General features: G+C 36.5%; 1 protein-coding gene across 1 annotated transcript in view; it reads left to right on the top strand.

Annotated features, from left to right (window-relative positions):
- Positions 1-16,967, top strand: part of LOC118767833 — a 226,689-nt gene that overhangs the window by 142,218 nt on the left and 67,504 nt on the right. The window contains exons 8-10 of the mRNA XM_036513113.1: positions 1,487-1,615; positions 9,150-9,243; positions 14,244-14,485. Coding sequence (XP_036369006.1) covers positions 1,487-1,615; positions 9,150-9,243; positions 14,244-14,485 — 465 coding nt within the window. The remainder of the gene's footprint in view (positions 1-1,486; positions 1,616-9,149; positions 9,244-14,243; positions 14,486-16,967) is intronic.

Genomic DNA, 16,967 nt, shown 5'->3' with positions numbered 1-16,967 from the left:
CCACCACATCCTCCTCCTCCTCCTCCTCGTCCTCCCTATTCTTCCCCACCACCTCTTCCTCCTCCTCCTCCTCTTCTGCCTCCCTATTCCGCCCACCACCACCACCTCCCCCTCCTCCTCTGCCTCCCTATTCCGCCCACCACCACCCCCTCCCCCTCCTCCTCTGCCTCCCTATTCCGCCCACCACCACATCCTCCTCCTCCTCCTCCTCCTCTGTCTCCCTATTCTTCCCCCCACCACCTCTTCCTCCTCCTCCTCTTCTGCCTCCCTATTCACTCTTTTTCTGTTTCCTTACATTTCACCCACGAATCGCCTGGTATTGCAACATCTATTAACTTTGCTTCTTTTCAATCTTTATGGATGAGCACGATATATCTGGCCGTCTTGCCTCTACGACTTGGTCGCATTGTATGTTAAAATCCCAGAGTATTTTGTAATATTCGCTTTCCATTACTTCCTCTGACTTGTGTTCATACAATTGTTCGGCTCTTTCAAGGTTTGCTTTACCGCACAACATATCTAGCCACATTGTTGTGTTTCCTTTTGTATTCGCGTTGAGCGAGCCTACAGCACTCACTAACAATACGACTTATACTTCTTGCCTTCTCAGAGCACATCCTACACTGTGGTGAGACAGTGCTTTTATCAGAGTGATATTTGGAGTAGTTTGTTCTAAGAGCTTGTTCCTGAGCGCTGCACACTAATGCCTCAGGGGGCCCTTTTAAATCTCCTTCTATTATTATTATTATTATTATTATTATTATTATTATTATTATTATTATTATTATTGAGTGAGAGAGCAGTGCATGCCATCAAAGTGACACTGGGGTAAAATATACGAAGCCCAATATACCCATCATGACTACCCGTCTGATAAGGGTACACTAGGCACATGCATCACAACCATATGTGCGCGACATGGTAATTTCATATCAAGATAAACAGCACATGACCTTGCAGGTGGGGCCCAGTTAGAATTTTCTTCAGGTTGAGTAGCCCATCCCGCTCAAAAGGACCCTGAATAAGGGTTGTTTAAGGATGTTGAAAGAACCACCCATGTTTCCAGAGGTGAATTATTCAAACCCCAAAGAATCCCTCTCAACACATGGCTATGATGCTCCCCCACTACTTCTGCTCGTGATCAGAGATGCACATATCGTCAGCCACTAAGGGACATGCTCAACTGGTTAAGGTCAAACAACTGACAAGCAAATCTGTGGTATTGAGCAGAATATTTGCTGTAGCCCATCTTTTATACCAAGACAAAACAATGTACATGATAACACTTCCAATCAGTTAAGATCAGAAGCCATGAGAGCCACTGCCTAGTACTGCATCAGGGCATTTATTATTATTATTATTATTATTATTATTATTATTATTATTATTATTATTATTATTATTATTATCATTATTATTGTTTTGTTGTTGTTGTTGTTGTTGCTTTTGTTCTTATTGTCATTTTTGTTTGTTTGTTACCAAACAGATAATTACTCTTTGTATTGACAAGTTGGTCAACATCAGCGATTTTAGCACCGAGATTAAGATCTTAGAGTTAATGTCCAGTGTCAATGCTGTTTCAGGGTACTACCCCTATGTAAGCGAAATCGACATGGTAAGTATAGACAACTGTTTGAATTTCTTTTGTCGTTTCACCCTTTGCTTGTCGTGTGTGATGATACATATGTTAGGCAAAGGGTTGAGTATTTTATCTTTTATCTTCTATTTCCTTCAGTCGTTAGATTGCGACCATGCTGGGGCATCACTTTGAATGAATCAAACCCAATCCTCTTTTTAAAGCCTGATACTTATTCGATCGGTCTTTTTTTGCCGAACTGCTAAATTACGAGGACGTAAACACACCAGCACCGGTTGTTAAGTGGTGGGGAGGGGGACAAACACAGCCACAAAGACACACACACTCACACACACGCACACTCACACTCACACACACACATATATACATACACATATATATATATATGTATATGTATATATATATTATATATATATATATATATATACGACGAGCTTCTTTCAGTTTCCGTCTACTAAACCCACTCACAAGGCATTGGTCGGCCCATGGCAATAGGCTATAGTAGAAGACACTTTTGCAAGGTTCCGTGCAGTGGGACTGAGCTCAGAGCCATGTGGTTGGGAAGCAAACTTCTTATCACAGCAACCGCAACCTGATGATGATAATGATGATGATGATGATGATGGTGATGATGATGATGATGATGATGATGATGAGGATGATGATGATGATGATGATGATGATTAGGATGATGCTGATGCTGATGATGATGATGATGATGATTAGGATGATGATGATGATGATGATGATGATGATGATGATGATGATGATGATGATGATGATGATGATGACGACGACGACGATGATGATGACGACGAAGATGATGATGATGAGGATGAAAGTACATTTTCGGAACTTTTCTTATCCAGTAACATACACATGCTCGACGGAAAAGGCCTAAATTCCTTCAGTTGGAAGGCAGCTCAAGTGTTTATTACTGAAGGACACAAAGACTTTATCTACCCGCTAAGTTCAAATGGTTGCAATTCTGAGTCTGATACATCATAACAAATAACACCATCGTATCAGAAGAAAAGGCAATGCCCATTAGCCATTCTCAGGGCATCTGAGATTTGTAGAAGTAAGGATGGAGGTATCGCCTATTCGGTGAACTAACCCGAATGCTTACGAAAGAGTAGATTCCGCTAATGTTAACCAATCTGTGGTGTTAAACCAGGCAGTGAATTCAATCTGCTTTCACAAGTAAGTTATGGAGGTATTTGATCCTAGAACGCAAAGAAAAAAAAATAAATGCACCCTTTTTAAAGCCTAGCCAGGCTCATGGGTCCAGTTTCCCGGTTTCAATGGTGTATGTGTTCCCCAGCTGGACTGGACGCCAGTCCATCGCAGCGTTACTCATTTTTGCCAGCTGAGTGGACTGGAGCAACGTGATATGAAGTGTTTTGCTCAAGAACACAACGCGTCGCTCGGTCCAGGAATCGAAACCACAATCTTACGATCATGATGCTGACAACCTAACCACTAAGCCACGCGCCTCCACAGAACGCAAAGAGGCGGATTAAATAATGCAAGGTATCCAGTCCGACGTTCTTACCAGTCCAGCAACCTGGACTGGTACATAGTTATTGTCCTTGAATGGATGAAAGGTAATGAGTTCTTCCTTCCCATAACTTTAGAAAATAAAAAGTAGAATTCATTTAAGATTTGAGACCTTTGAAATTCTTTATCAAGACCTGGTGTTTATAATTTGGTTGGGATATAAGATGTAGGATGTCAGAGACCACATAGATATCAACAAAATTCAATGTTTAGAATTTAAGGAGTTAGAAATGCTGATACATACAAGAATTTTTGAAAATTAATTTTTTAACATCACATGAGACAGATAAAAATAATGCAATCGAAAAACTTATGTCTGTCTGCCTTAGTATATATAATATATATTTATAATATATATATATATTATAATAATAATGAAATTATAATATCTACATATATCATATATAATAATATATACATATATATGTATGTAAGTATGAATGTATCTATCTATCTATCTTTCTATCTATCTATCTTTCTATCTATCTATCTATCTATCTATCTATCTATCTATCTTATCTATCTATCTATCTATCTATATATATTATATATTATATATATATATATATATATATCGTGTTATTGTTGCTATTCTCTCGAACAATGCTTTCGTATGTATTGAGAAGATTAGATATAGTCAACAAATCATATATATTAAGAAGATTAGATCTTTTGTTGAGGAATCGGAAACTGAGGCGAGACCTCTTTGCGAAAATCGAATATATTCTTATCAAAAAGTGCTATCTAAACAGGAAGGTGAGCTATATTTACTATATACTGTAATCCTACCAAAGCCTTTTATAATAAAGTGATATTTGTAGTTTTTCATTAATTTTTGTTAGATTTTAAAAGTAAATAAATAAATAAAACTAACAATTGTCAATTATAATTCTACTTTGTTTGAAAAGAAAACCCATTTGTGATATTAATTTTACCGGCATCACTATTAAGGAAGTGAGTTTCTATTACATCATTGAAAAACTATTCATTTTTATTCAATACAACCTCAGACTTGTAGTCTCATTCGTTTCTTGCTGTTTTGACATCATCTGATATTTTAGTTTTATCTCCGATCGCCATATTGACTCCTTACAACTGACATCAATAGTATACAGAGACGATATCCTTTCAACTAAATACAAATAGTAAAAATTTTACTTTTGTTTGTTTTTGATTTTTAAATATTCTTTTATCCAATGACTCTTTCATAAAAATCTCTATTTTCCTCAAGTATCTCCTGAAATTAATTCACGCTCTAGAGTCCGTAGATACATGATATACTTCAAAGTTTGTATATTTTGTATTCTTATGTTTTATTGTTCAGGATGTTTTCTTCCTAACCACGAGATGTCTGCTCTCTTAATTTATGAAATTACTGCTGCTTATTTCCTTGAACGTTGTAATTAGCTGATAGGTATGCATATACGTATGTGTGTATGTATGTATGTATGTATGTATGTATGTATGTATGTATGTATGTATTATCTATCTATCTATCTATCTATCCTATCTATCAATCTATCTATCTATCTCTCTATCTATATCTATATCTATATCTATATCTATATCTATATCTATCTATCTCATCATATGTAATATTATATATATGTATATATATATATATATATATATAATATATATATATATATATATATATATAATATATATCGTGGTGTGTATGTTATATATATATATATATATATATATATATATAGTTACATACACACACATATATATATGCATGCATATATATACATGGCATAGTGGTTAAGAGCGCACGCTACTAACCCCAAGATTCAGAGTTCCATTCCGACAAGTGACCTGAATAAAAATAAAATAAAATAAAAATAAGAAGAAGAAGAAGAAGAAGAAATCATACCACCTAATAAACATGAAGAAGAAGAAGAAGATGAAGAAACAACAAAAGCTATAAAACAAATGAAATCCAAACTAAAAATAGAACAGCAACGAACCATGATAAAACGATAGCAAGAAAAGCCCCTTCATGGTAAATACTGCACTAAACTAAACGCAAAAGAAATAGACAAAGAAAAATCCCAGCAATGGTTGAGAAGCTCAGGACTCAAAGCAGAAACAGAGGGATTTTTAATTGCAGCACAAGACCAAAGCCTCCCCACCAGAAATTACCAAAAACATGTAATGAAAAGAAATATTACAAGTAACTGCAGAATATGTGGAGATGGACAAGAAACAATAAATCATATTATCTCTAGCTGCCCAGTCCTGGCTAAGAAGGAATATATTCACAGACATGACAGAGTTGGAACCTACATACATTGGAAGCTATGCCAACATTATGAATAACAACAGAAAAAGATGGTATAGGCACACACCAGAAAAGGTCACAGAAAACGAGAAAGCAACCATACTCTGGGATATGCCGATACACACAGATAGAGAAATTAAGGCCAACAGACCGAGATATAGTTGTCAGAGACCATGAAGAAAAAAAAATGCTTTCTAATTGATGTATCAATACCGGTGATGACAACGTGTCTCTAAAAGAAATGGAGAAACTCTCAAAATACAAAGACCTGGAAATAGAGGTAACTAGAATGTGGAATCTGAAAACAGAAACAATTCCTATCATAGTAGGTGCATTAGGCATGATAAAAAAATATTCAGACAAATACATAACAAAAACACCAGGACTTACAAACACATATAACATACAGAAAATTGCACTACTAGGCACTGCACCACATCCTACGCAGAACACTTTCCATACCAAACCATCAGAGCATCACAAATCACAGCACATACCCAAGGCACACAGAGCTGCGCTCGGTAGTGAAGTGAAAGCACGCTATAAAAATAAACTACGACTGAATAATAATAATAATAATAATAATAATAATAATAATAATAATAATAATATAATAACAACAACAACAACAACAACAACAATAATAATAATAATAATAATAATAATAATAATAATAATAATAATATAATAATAATAATAATAATAATAATAATGATGATGATAATAATAATAATATCGAAAAATACCTAAGGAATGAGAACCCAGGTTCGAAATTATCCCAAGACAGCCGATGAAGGGTGGAGGGTATATCAGCCGAAACGTTGTGTTAGCAACAAACAAGATGAGGACAAATATCCGTTAAATATATATAATGTAAATAATGTACGTAATTCCTCATCTCTTAAGTATAGAACTATATAAATATATATATGTGTATGATTATATATATATATATATATATATAATATATATATATATATATATACACATACATATTATATATATATATGCATACATATATATATGTGCATATATATGTATTATATATATATATATATATACATATATATGCATACATAAACACAATTATATCCATACATGCCTTACATACGTGTGCATTTGGCCGTGTGTGTGTGCGTGTGTGTGTGCAGTAAAAATTGATTGATTAAGAAAACGAAGAAAAAATAGGAGAGAGAAGACAGAAGAGAAAGCGGGAGAAAAATGGTTTGGTAAAGGATGGAAAGTTGGCCGGATAGATAGAAAAGTGTATATATGTATATATATATATATATATATAATATATATATATATATATATGCAGAGACGTTGTTAATGTGGGGGACATGTCAAATACACAGAAAAATATATCAGGAATGCGTATAATATTAAATGTGTAGCCATACATATTTCATAAGATATTTTTCTTCTATGCATTGTTGAAACAAATGGCTGAGACAAATCTAAAAATGAAATACAACTGAAAATAACATTTATCAGAGACTTAAAGCTATTGGGAAACTTAAAGCTATTCCAACTCAAAAGACGAAACATATAACGTAGCATGGGAAGCAGAATTAATTATTTTTTCTCCTAAGGATTACTTCAATATTTTTGCTTTTACGGCTTTCCTACAGTACAGCAAATATTCATTGTCATTTTACATTGATATGAATATTGGTTTCAAATTTTGGCATAAGCTCAGAAATTTGGCGGAGCAGGGGCTAGTAGTTTACATCGACCTCAGTATGCAAGTGATACTTATTTTATCGACCTCTAAATGATGGAAGGCAAGTTAACTTCAGAGGAATTTGAACCCAGAACGTAAAGTTGGACGAAATGCCGCTAAGCATTTTGCCCGATGTTCTAACAGTTCTGCTAGTTCGCCGCCTTAACATTCATATAAATATTGCATTAATACAAAACTGCCATAGACTTCTTTCGTTGTCTATACCGAAATTTATAGTCTGTTCACTAATCCATCCATGCCATCCATTTTCTCCGCTCACTATTAGGACGGTCGTGGGACTAGAGTCCTCAAATTCCTCCTTCATAAGGACAAATTGGGAGCAACTCACTTTCCTGTTTGAGTCCAAAGCCTAACCAACTGAGATTATTGATATTCTTCAACCATCTCAACTTTGGCCCACAGTCGCTTGGCTAAGTTTTCAAGAATCCGTTTTGCATTACTTTCCTGAATCATTCTATTCACATGTCCGTAATATCGGAGCCGTGACCTCTCAATTCGGAGAAGTAGCGTCTCGACCGGGAGAGACTCCCTGATCTTCGAGCTATACACCCTGTCGAGTAACTTTACTCCCAGAGATTCCTCGGAAGAACCTTACTCTGGCCGCTTGTTTTAGCGATCGTATTGTTTAGGTCAATACCCTACATTCATGACGATAGGCATAGGCATGGCTGAGTGCTAAGAAGCTTGCTTTCCAGCCACATGGTTCCGAGTTCAGTCCCACAGCTTGGCACATTGAGTAAGTGTCTTCTAGTAAAACCTCGGGGTGACTGAAGCCTTGTGAGTAGATTTAGTACACGGAAACTGAAAGAATCCCGCCGTATATATAAATGTGTTTGTGTATACCTAAGTGCGTGTGTCTTCATGTCTCTGTTCCCCTACCACCATCGCTTGACAACTGGTATTGGTGTGTTTACGTCCTTGTAACTTAGTGGACGACAAAAGTTACGGATAGAACAAGTACCAGGCTTAAAGGAAGATACTGGGGGTCAATTCCTTTGACTAAAAAGAAAAATTTTAAAGCTGTGTCCTAGCATGACCGCAGCCTAATGACTGAAACAAGTAAAAGATACAGAAAGATTTTTGCATTTGTTTCAAAAATGTGTTCAGTATTATAAAATTTTCAACATAATCAAAGATAATCAAATAAGCTACCTGTCATACGATGTATTGGGTTGTCCGGAAAATTCGTGCCGATTTTTAAAGGAAAGAAAAAGGTTAATAGATACTTGCCATTTCATTTTTAATCAACCAAATATGAACCATTTTGTTGTACAATGCGTCTCCAGCTTTCTTTTAACTTGAAAATACCCTCTTCCCAGAATTGAGGTGGTTTCATGGCAAAGAATCCATCAAGGTATCTTTTTACGTCATCCAAGGAATTGAAATTTTCACCATTAAGACTATTCTGCAGAGACCTGAATACGTGGAAATCCGAAGGAGCAATATCTGGTGAATATGGAGGGTTGGGTAACACATCCCAGCCGAACTGCAGTAATTTTTGTCTGGTTCCCAAAGCATCAAGTGCCGAAAATGAACTTTCTTATCTTCCATTTTAAAGGGTTAGAGAATTAACACAGGTTATAGGAACATAAATCTTCTTCTACGAAAAGAAAGCTTAAACTGTGCTCTAAATGGAGGTGTAGTCAAATCCTATTTTATGGACTCAATCGTGTTTTAAAATAAGTCGAAAGGTAAGCTACTATAAATCGGCACGAACTTTCTGGACAACCCAATATTTTACAAATACTGCAATGATACCATTAATACCATCATCAAAAAAAAAAAAGAAATAGAAGAATAAGGGATCTGTTAAATTGACCCTAATTAAAATACGAACATAAGTCTTAAGCTAAAGGGAGGTACTGACTCGGATCGTTATATTTTCTGTATTTTTTATATATGCGTACATACATAGTACATGCGTTATATTTTCTCTTTCTTTCTTTCTTTTAAATTAGAAAATAGTACTGAATTTTTCAGTCCAGCTTCTGAAATCAGCTGCAGAAATGAAGAATGAATCCATCCACATCTTTCTCTCAGACATTGCCGACAGTAAGATCTTAATATTTGTTTTATTTTATTATACTCTCTCTCTCTCTCTCTCTCTCTCTCTCTCTCTCTCTCTCTCTCTCTCTCTCTCTCTCTCTCTCTCTCTCTCTCTCTCTCTCTCTCTCTCTTTCTGATTTGTCAAGCTTTAAAATGATATTTTCATCTTTGTGCACTCAACTTTTGTTAAAAACGTAGGGATGCATTGGTAACAAACAGGCATTTTAAAAACCGGGTGGAACCTATCATCCAAATTCAAAAGCAGCGGATTTCTCCCAAAGAAAAGTGGGGAGAGAGAGAAAGAGAAAGAGCTAAAGAGTACGTGCATGTATGAGTGTGTGAGAGAGAGGGAGGGAGAGAGTGCGTGTGTTTGTGTGTGTGTATGTATATATGTGTGTGTGTGCATGCGTGTGAAGAGTGAGCGAGCGAGTGTGTTTGTCCTTGATATGACTTTAAACTGTATCCAGTGTTGGGGCCCTTGTTGCTGTTGTTGTTGTTAAGCAACAAGATGTGTAAGGGTGATTAGGTGATGGTCTAGGGCTTAGGGGCGGGAGACCCCAGACCTTGGAAAAAAGACTTTGGTCTTCTTGTTGTAGTCGAGGGCTCTTTTTTGACGCCTGACACCACTGGGAGGTGGCCCTCGAAGTCGCTGGAAATTCTTGAACGGCGCGTTGGGGTCCTGATACATGAGCTCCAGGGTTCTGAGGTGTGTGGAACCACCTCTTAGCCACCATTGTTCCCAGGTCTACTCTGACCCAAAGTAGTAACATTTGTCAGGGCCCCAGCTATGGGGTAATTAGTATGTAAGGGCTTGCCTACTTATTTATGTAAAAACTGAATCCGGCGGACTCTGTGGATAAAAAAAACCCTCATCATCAACGCAGAGGAAAGCTGCTGCTGCAGCAACACATTGTGAAACGGAGAAAGCAAGATGAAGCAAATAAGACATCTTGGTCATCCTCAGCTTCCGTTTCCGCCACAAGTCATCTTGACCTGGTCTTGACACTGGATTGAAGACGGTCACAAACAAGAGTGTGAGGGCGACTGTGTGTAACTTTTCTTTAGAAAGTTTTAACTCAAATCATCAGCCATCCTTATAGATCACCAGATAGTCCTCGTCGCTCCGACTGATAAAACATGTCTGTGTATGTGTATATGAGTGAATAAGTAACTGAGTGTATGAGAGAGAGGTACAGAATCGGCCTCTGTACTGGATTAGCAGTATATTTATCGACCACGAAAAAAATGTAAAAGAAAACTGACTTCCGCAAGATTCGAACTCAATGTATTAAGAGTTGGAAAAATACCGGAAAAAAAAGAGACTCTCACAACTCTTCCATCTCTTCTCCTACGTTGGTTTCTTTTAATACGCATCAGATATTTCTTTTAACATTTGAATGCTTACGATAAATAATTAGCGACAAAGAACAGAAGAGGAAAAAAGAAAAGCAGAAATTGCTCTATAAAGCGAAATGGTTCCTGCTGAGAGACATAAGACATGCTATGAACTCAGGTGGTCGACAGATATCCTGTATTTTATCGAACAGCTATTTCGAGACATTCCCGTTACGTCAACACGATATTACTGCATGCTAAATGCAAGCAGTTTTTATATTATTTATGCAATTATTTACTTCTTTATATATTTATATATCCATTTATATATTTATTTATATATTCAGTTATTTTCGTTGTCTTAAACTATTTTTAAAGCCAAAATAGAAGAGAGCCTCACTTGGTCGTGCTTCAGACAATCTGTTATACATTTTTCTTATTTCTTCCTATTTTACAGTTGTGAATTTATATTTCTTTTAGTTAATCATTAAAGATACTAGTGTCGCTATCTATCTATTTATCTATCTATCTATCTATCTATCTATCTATCTATCTATCTATCTATCTAATCTATCTATCTATCTATCTATCTATCTCTGTATATATATATATTATATATATTATATATATTATATATATATATATATTTACATATATACATACATATATATACACACACACACACACACCACACACACACACACACATATATATATATATATATATATATATATAGAGAGAGAGAGAGAGAGAGAGTGTGTGTGTGTGTGTGTGTGTGTGTGTGTGTGTGTGTGTGTGTGTGTGTTAGGTGTGATGTACAGAAATTGAATACTGAGAAAAAAAGGTCGTCAGAATTTTGGAAAAAAATCCTTTTATTTCTTCATTATTATTATTATTATTATTAGCGCTTTCGTTCCTTTCTATAACTTATTAAAAAAGTTTTTGTGAATGTACAAACAGCTTGCTCATTTATATAAAACAGATGGGGTTTTTTTTGGGGGGGTGTTTAGAAGAGAACATTGTTTTTTTGTTTTTTTTTCGTGAGGTTCCATGAAAATAGAGATGGATAGATAGAAATATAGGTAGGTAGATAGGCTGTTAGATAGATAGATAGATAGATATGTTTCTTTATTAGCCACACAGGGCTGCACACAGATAGAACAAATTACAAGGTAGAGCTTTTCTTTTGATGGTTTAAAAAAAAAAAAAAAAAAAAGGAAGGGGGAGTTTCGATCAAAAGGGGGTCGTAAAAGGAGAGAAAGAGGACAAAAAAAAAAGGGGGGGTAAAAAAAAAAAGGGGGAGAGGAAAAAAAAAATTGAATCAATAGGGATCGTTATCACAGAAATGTCAATATGAAGTGTAAAGGGGAGGACAGGTGAGGTTTACCCGTGGAAAGAAAAGCCTACGGAAAAGACCACGGTAACCTCGGTCAATGGAGTCACATGTTATATTTCTTCTTTTTTTTTTGCGAAATAAGCAACTCTTTGTTTTCAATTTCTGGGTTCATAGGATCATGCTCAAGGTGGCTTCGTCATTCATACGTGCCATTCTTGCTACATTCACCCCCTTTTTTTAAAAATTCGCTAGACAAAACTTGCCTCTCTACTCTCACTTTCCTTTTCAAGTGGTACTTGAAGAAGTTGATGAGAGATTGACCAGAGAGGAAAGTGTTTGTCTCCAATCCTTTCAGACGCGTCCACCAGATACATTCTTTCGCCATAGCCACAAGGATGATGAAAATAGCTCTTCCTTCCCGTTTGAAGGAGGGAGGCGTGACAATATTGACGATAGACTCAGCTGATAAACCGACTCGTCCCACACGTGACAGCAGTTATAGATAGATAGATAGATAGATAGATAGATACATACATACATACATACATACATACATACATACATACATACATACATAGTCAGATAGACAGATGGGTAGAGGGAAAGAGAGAGAGAAAGGGTATCCACCTTCCTATCCACCATTCATTCATTTATTTACTTAGTCCTTTACCATTGTATTGGAATGAGTTTAAGAATAGTGACCTCTTCAAAAAACAAAAAAAAAGCAGGTGCAGTTTGGTCATCACTAAAAGTCTCCCTTCCCCCACCTTTTTTCTTTTCCTCCTCTTTTTTCTTTTTTCTTTCTTTCGTTTTTCCTTTCCTTCCTTTCTTTTTCTCCTCTTTGAGTTATATATTTCTTTACCGCCCACAAGGGCGGTAAACATTGAGGAGACAAACAAGGACATACAAAGCGATTAAGTCGATTAAATCGACCCCAGTGCGAAACTAGTACTTTATTTATCGACCTCGAAAGGATGAAAGGCAAAGTCGACCTCGGCGGAATTTGAACTCAGAACGTAACGGCAGACGAAATACGACTACGCATTTCGCCCGGCGTGCTAACGTTTCTGCCAGCTCGCCGCCTTTTCTTTGAGTTATATTCAGAATATAGCCCTTCCAAACGTTCATTTTTGGAGGGAAATCTAACTGGGCCCCCACCTGCAAGGTCATGCAGGTCATCTCCAAGAGATGACTAATTAAGCGAATTCTACTGTATTTTTAAAAATTAATTTAACTTTGCTTCATTTTTAAAAACTGCTTTTTTTAAAAAATAAGCCCATGGGTTTAAATACAGACTTAAATGATTTTACTTAAATAATTTATTTTTGAAAATAATAAAAATTACAGGGGCTATACATGAAAATAATTTCTAAATATAAGCCCCTAGGCTTAAATTCGGATGGAAAAGCCCAGTAATGTTTTTATAATTTTTGTTTTAATAAAATATAGTAAATTTTAAAAGTGTTATTCTCGGTTGAAATTTTTTAAATATAGTAGAATTTTAATTTAAAGTACTTTTTAGTTTTCTTTAGAGGTGACGAATTAGGCAAATTCTACTGTAGAAATCTTGTTCTGTACTTTTCTAGGTGTAATAACTTAAGAATATTAACATGCATGCGCCCGCATTCTAATATGTATGTATGTATGTATGTATGTATGTATGTATGTATGTATGTATGTATGTATGTATGTATGTATGTATGCATGTATGTATGTATGTATGTATGTATGTATGTATGTGTGTGTGTATGTATGTGTGTGTCTTTGTGCCTGTGTTTGTCCCCTCATCACTGCTTGACAATCGGTGCTGGTAAGTTTAAAAAAGAAAGTCCTGGGGTCGATTTGTTCGACTAAAAACCCCTTGAAGGCGGTGCTCTTGCAAGGCCGCAGTCAAATGACTGAAACAAGTAAAAGAATAAAAGAATAAAAGAATGTGTGTATGTATGTGTATATACATATATATATATATAGACAGATAGATAGATAGATAGATAGATAGATAGATAGATTATTATTGTGTTATATTATTATTATTATTATTATTATTATTATTATTATTATTATTATATTATTATTATTATCAAGCGTCGAGCTGGCAGAATCGTTAGCACTCCGGGCAAAATGCTTAGCAGCATTTCGTCCGTTCTTACGATCTGAGTTCAAGTTCCGCTAAGGTCGACTTTACCCTTCATACTTTCGAGGTCGATAAATTAAATACCAGTCAAGTACTGGGCTCGTTGTGTTCGACTATCCCCATCCCCCCAAAATTTCAGGCCTTGTGCCTATAACTACTACTACTACTATTACTACTACTACTACTACTACTCAATTGCAGGCGGAGAAACCTTAATAAGTCGAATAATGTCCATACTGAACACTGAGCAGATTCTGTTGGCTAAAGCAGGATTGGATATGGAGAAAGTGAAGCGGGATTACGAAGATTCCTTGTCATACGTCGACGAAGAAACACAAAGTATGGTACTATACAATGCAATATTGAGCGATAACGAAAGGTCTTTTATAATCAACCAAGCATTTTTGAAGGCTAATGAAGGCATAAATATAAAACGGGGAGATGTAAGTTGCATTTATAATTTTATTATAATGTTATTTTTATTTTATTATTCTCTTAATTACCTTCCTTGACTTTTAATTAATTAATTAAAAGTTTTCAATAGCTGACAGGTAGAATGTTTTTATTGCATTATCTACTAATTTGCTGGGCACTAGCATACTTGATGTAGTTAGCCAATAGATTTTTAATTAATCTCGTCTTTCCACTGGATTGAAGACGGCCTCAGACGAGAGAATGAGGATGGTGGTGAGCAACCCTTCTTCACTTTAAACAAAGTCACCACGCAAGTCATCAGTCATATATATATATATATATAGATATATATATATATATTATATATATATATATATGCATACAGTACTGTTTTCTTTCAGTTTCCGTCTATATTAGTAAGATGAATAATAACAATAATATAGGTGGCCAACAAGCAAAAGCCGATAAATGGCAAATCCAAAATTTTCTAATTAATTTATAATTATGATAGGACACACACGGTGCCAGCATATTTCTGAAAATCAGAGTCGAAAACTCCTCCAAGAAAACCACCAATCACTAGAAAAATAACAAGCGCAACAAAAATCGGGCTACGAGCAAAGAAATTAACTTACCATCTCGGCAGACAGCCGTGGAATGAGGAAATAGATATCCCTGGATCAAGTGATTTAAAATTTTGAGAGTTTATCTCCTTCAATTCTCATCAGCAGGTCTTACTATATACCTAGGGTTAAAAACTTTGCTCGATTAGTTGAGAAGCATGCGCCAAATTAAAAAACAGTGTCAGTGTATAAAATTACTAAATGTGTAAGTATTCGAAAATATTTATATAGATATTATAATTCATTATTATCATTAGTAAAATGATTGGCGGTTTTCTTGGGGGATTTTCGATTCTGATTTTCACAACAATGCTGGCATCACGTGTGCCCTATTATAATTGTAAATTAACAATAAAATTATATATAAATATAGATGTGTGTGTGTGTATATATATATATATATATATAATTTTAATCCAAACGGGAAACAAAAAAACAACAACACTGGAACAATTACAGTATTATTATTAATAGGCGCTCAGGAAATGGAAGCAGGGAGGTATGACGTTTCGAGCGGAGCTCTTCGTCCGGAAACATAAAGAAGAAGAGAGAGAGGAAAAGAAAGATCCCAGAGCGGGCAACAGGGAAAGAGAAAAAAGACGACTGGTGTTTACGAGTGGCACATGGTGTGAAAGGCGGATGTTTACGATAACAGAGCAAAGTGGGTTTTTAAAGGCAAAAGAGTGGAGATAAGGTTGGTAACGCAACAGATGTGTGTGTATGTGTGAGTGTGTGCGTGTGCGTGTGTGTATGTGTGGTGTGTGAAGCGAGATGAAAAAACAAAAAAATATATGTGTGTGTTAGTGTGTGCGTCTGTTGTAGGGCGTGGTGAGGTAGGGCGAGATAGTGGTCAGCTAGCAGACAAGGTCAGTAGTAAGAAAAAGAAGGAAGGAGGAAGGGAGGGAGGGGAAGGGGTGGGGGCGTATGTAGCGTGCCAGCGTGTGTTGAGTAGTAGTGTGTGTGTTGAGTAGTAGTGGTGTGTGTGTCCAGTGTCGTGGTGGTATTAATGGCGTAGAGTAGATTGAATGTGTGTAAGAGTAATGTTATTTTAAGCAATGTGTGTATATGTGTGCGCGTGTGTGTAACGAAAAAGGGGGGGGTTAAGGAAAAAGGACTCCAGCTGAGGGGAAGATGGAAGAGTGGTCCCGCGGAGACGGGCGTGGCAAAAACCCAACGACACGCGACGGTCCCAGGAACGGGCGGGAGGTCTCGTCGGGTCCAAGAGCGAGGTGCCTGCGGCGCGTATGCGTGCGCGAACCGGCGCAAGCGCGTGTGTGCGCGCGCCTGCGAGTATGCGCGCGTAAGTATGTATGTGTGTGGATGTGTGGTGTGTCTGTGTGTATGTCTGGGTGGCAGTGTGTCCGATGAATGTATGTGAGTATGTGTGTATGTATGTGTGTGCATAGATGTATGTCGTGGTGTGTGTGTGTGTGTGTATGTGTGTGAGTGTGTATGTATGTACGTGTGGGTGGGGGGAAGTGTGTGTATGTGCATGTGGTGTGCGCGTACATACAGGTGTGTGAGTGAGTGTTGTGTGTGTGTATGTATGTGTGAGTGTGTATGTATGTGTGTGTAGGATGCATGTATGTGTATGGGTGTATGTATGCGTGTGTGTATGTATGTATGTGTACGTGCGTGTGTGTGTGTGTATGCGTGTGTAGGTGTGCGCGTGTGCATGCATGCATGCATGTGCGTATGGTGTGTGTGTGTGCATGTGTGGGGGTATATATGTATGTAAGTATATGTGTGTGTATGTGCGTACATGTGTGTGTGGTGTATGCATGTGTGTGTATGTAGGTGTGTAGGCGTGTTGTGTGTGTGTATAGGTGTATGTATGTAAGTATGTATGGGTGTGTCCGTGTATGTGTGTGTATGTATGTGTGTGTAT

This window comes from Octopus sinensis, linkage group LG2 (assembly GCF_006345805.1).
Source record: "Octopus sinensis linkage group LG2, ASM634580v1, whole genome shotgun sequence".
NCBI classification, from domain to species: domain Eukaryota; kingdom Metazoa; phylum Mollusca; class Cephalopoda; order Octopoda; family Octopodidae; genus Octopus; species Octopus sinensis.
This window is presented reverse-complemented; position numbering and strand designations above follow the sequence as displayed.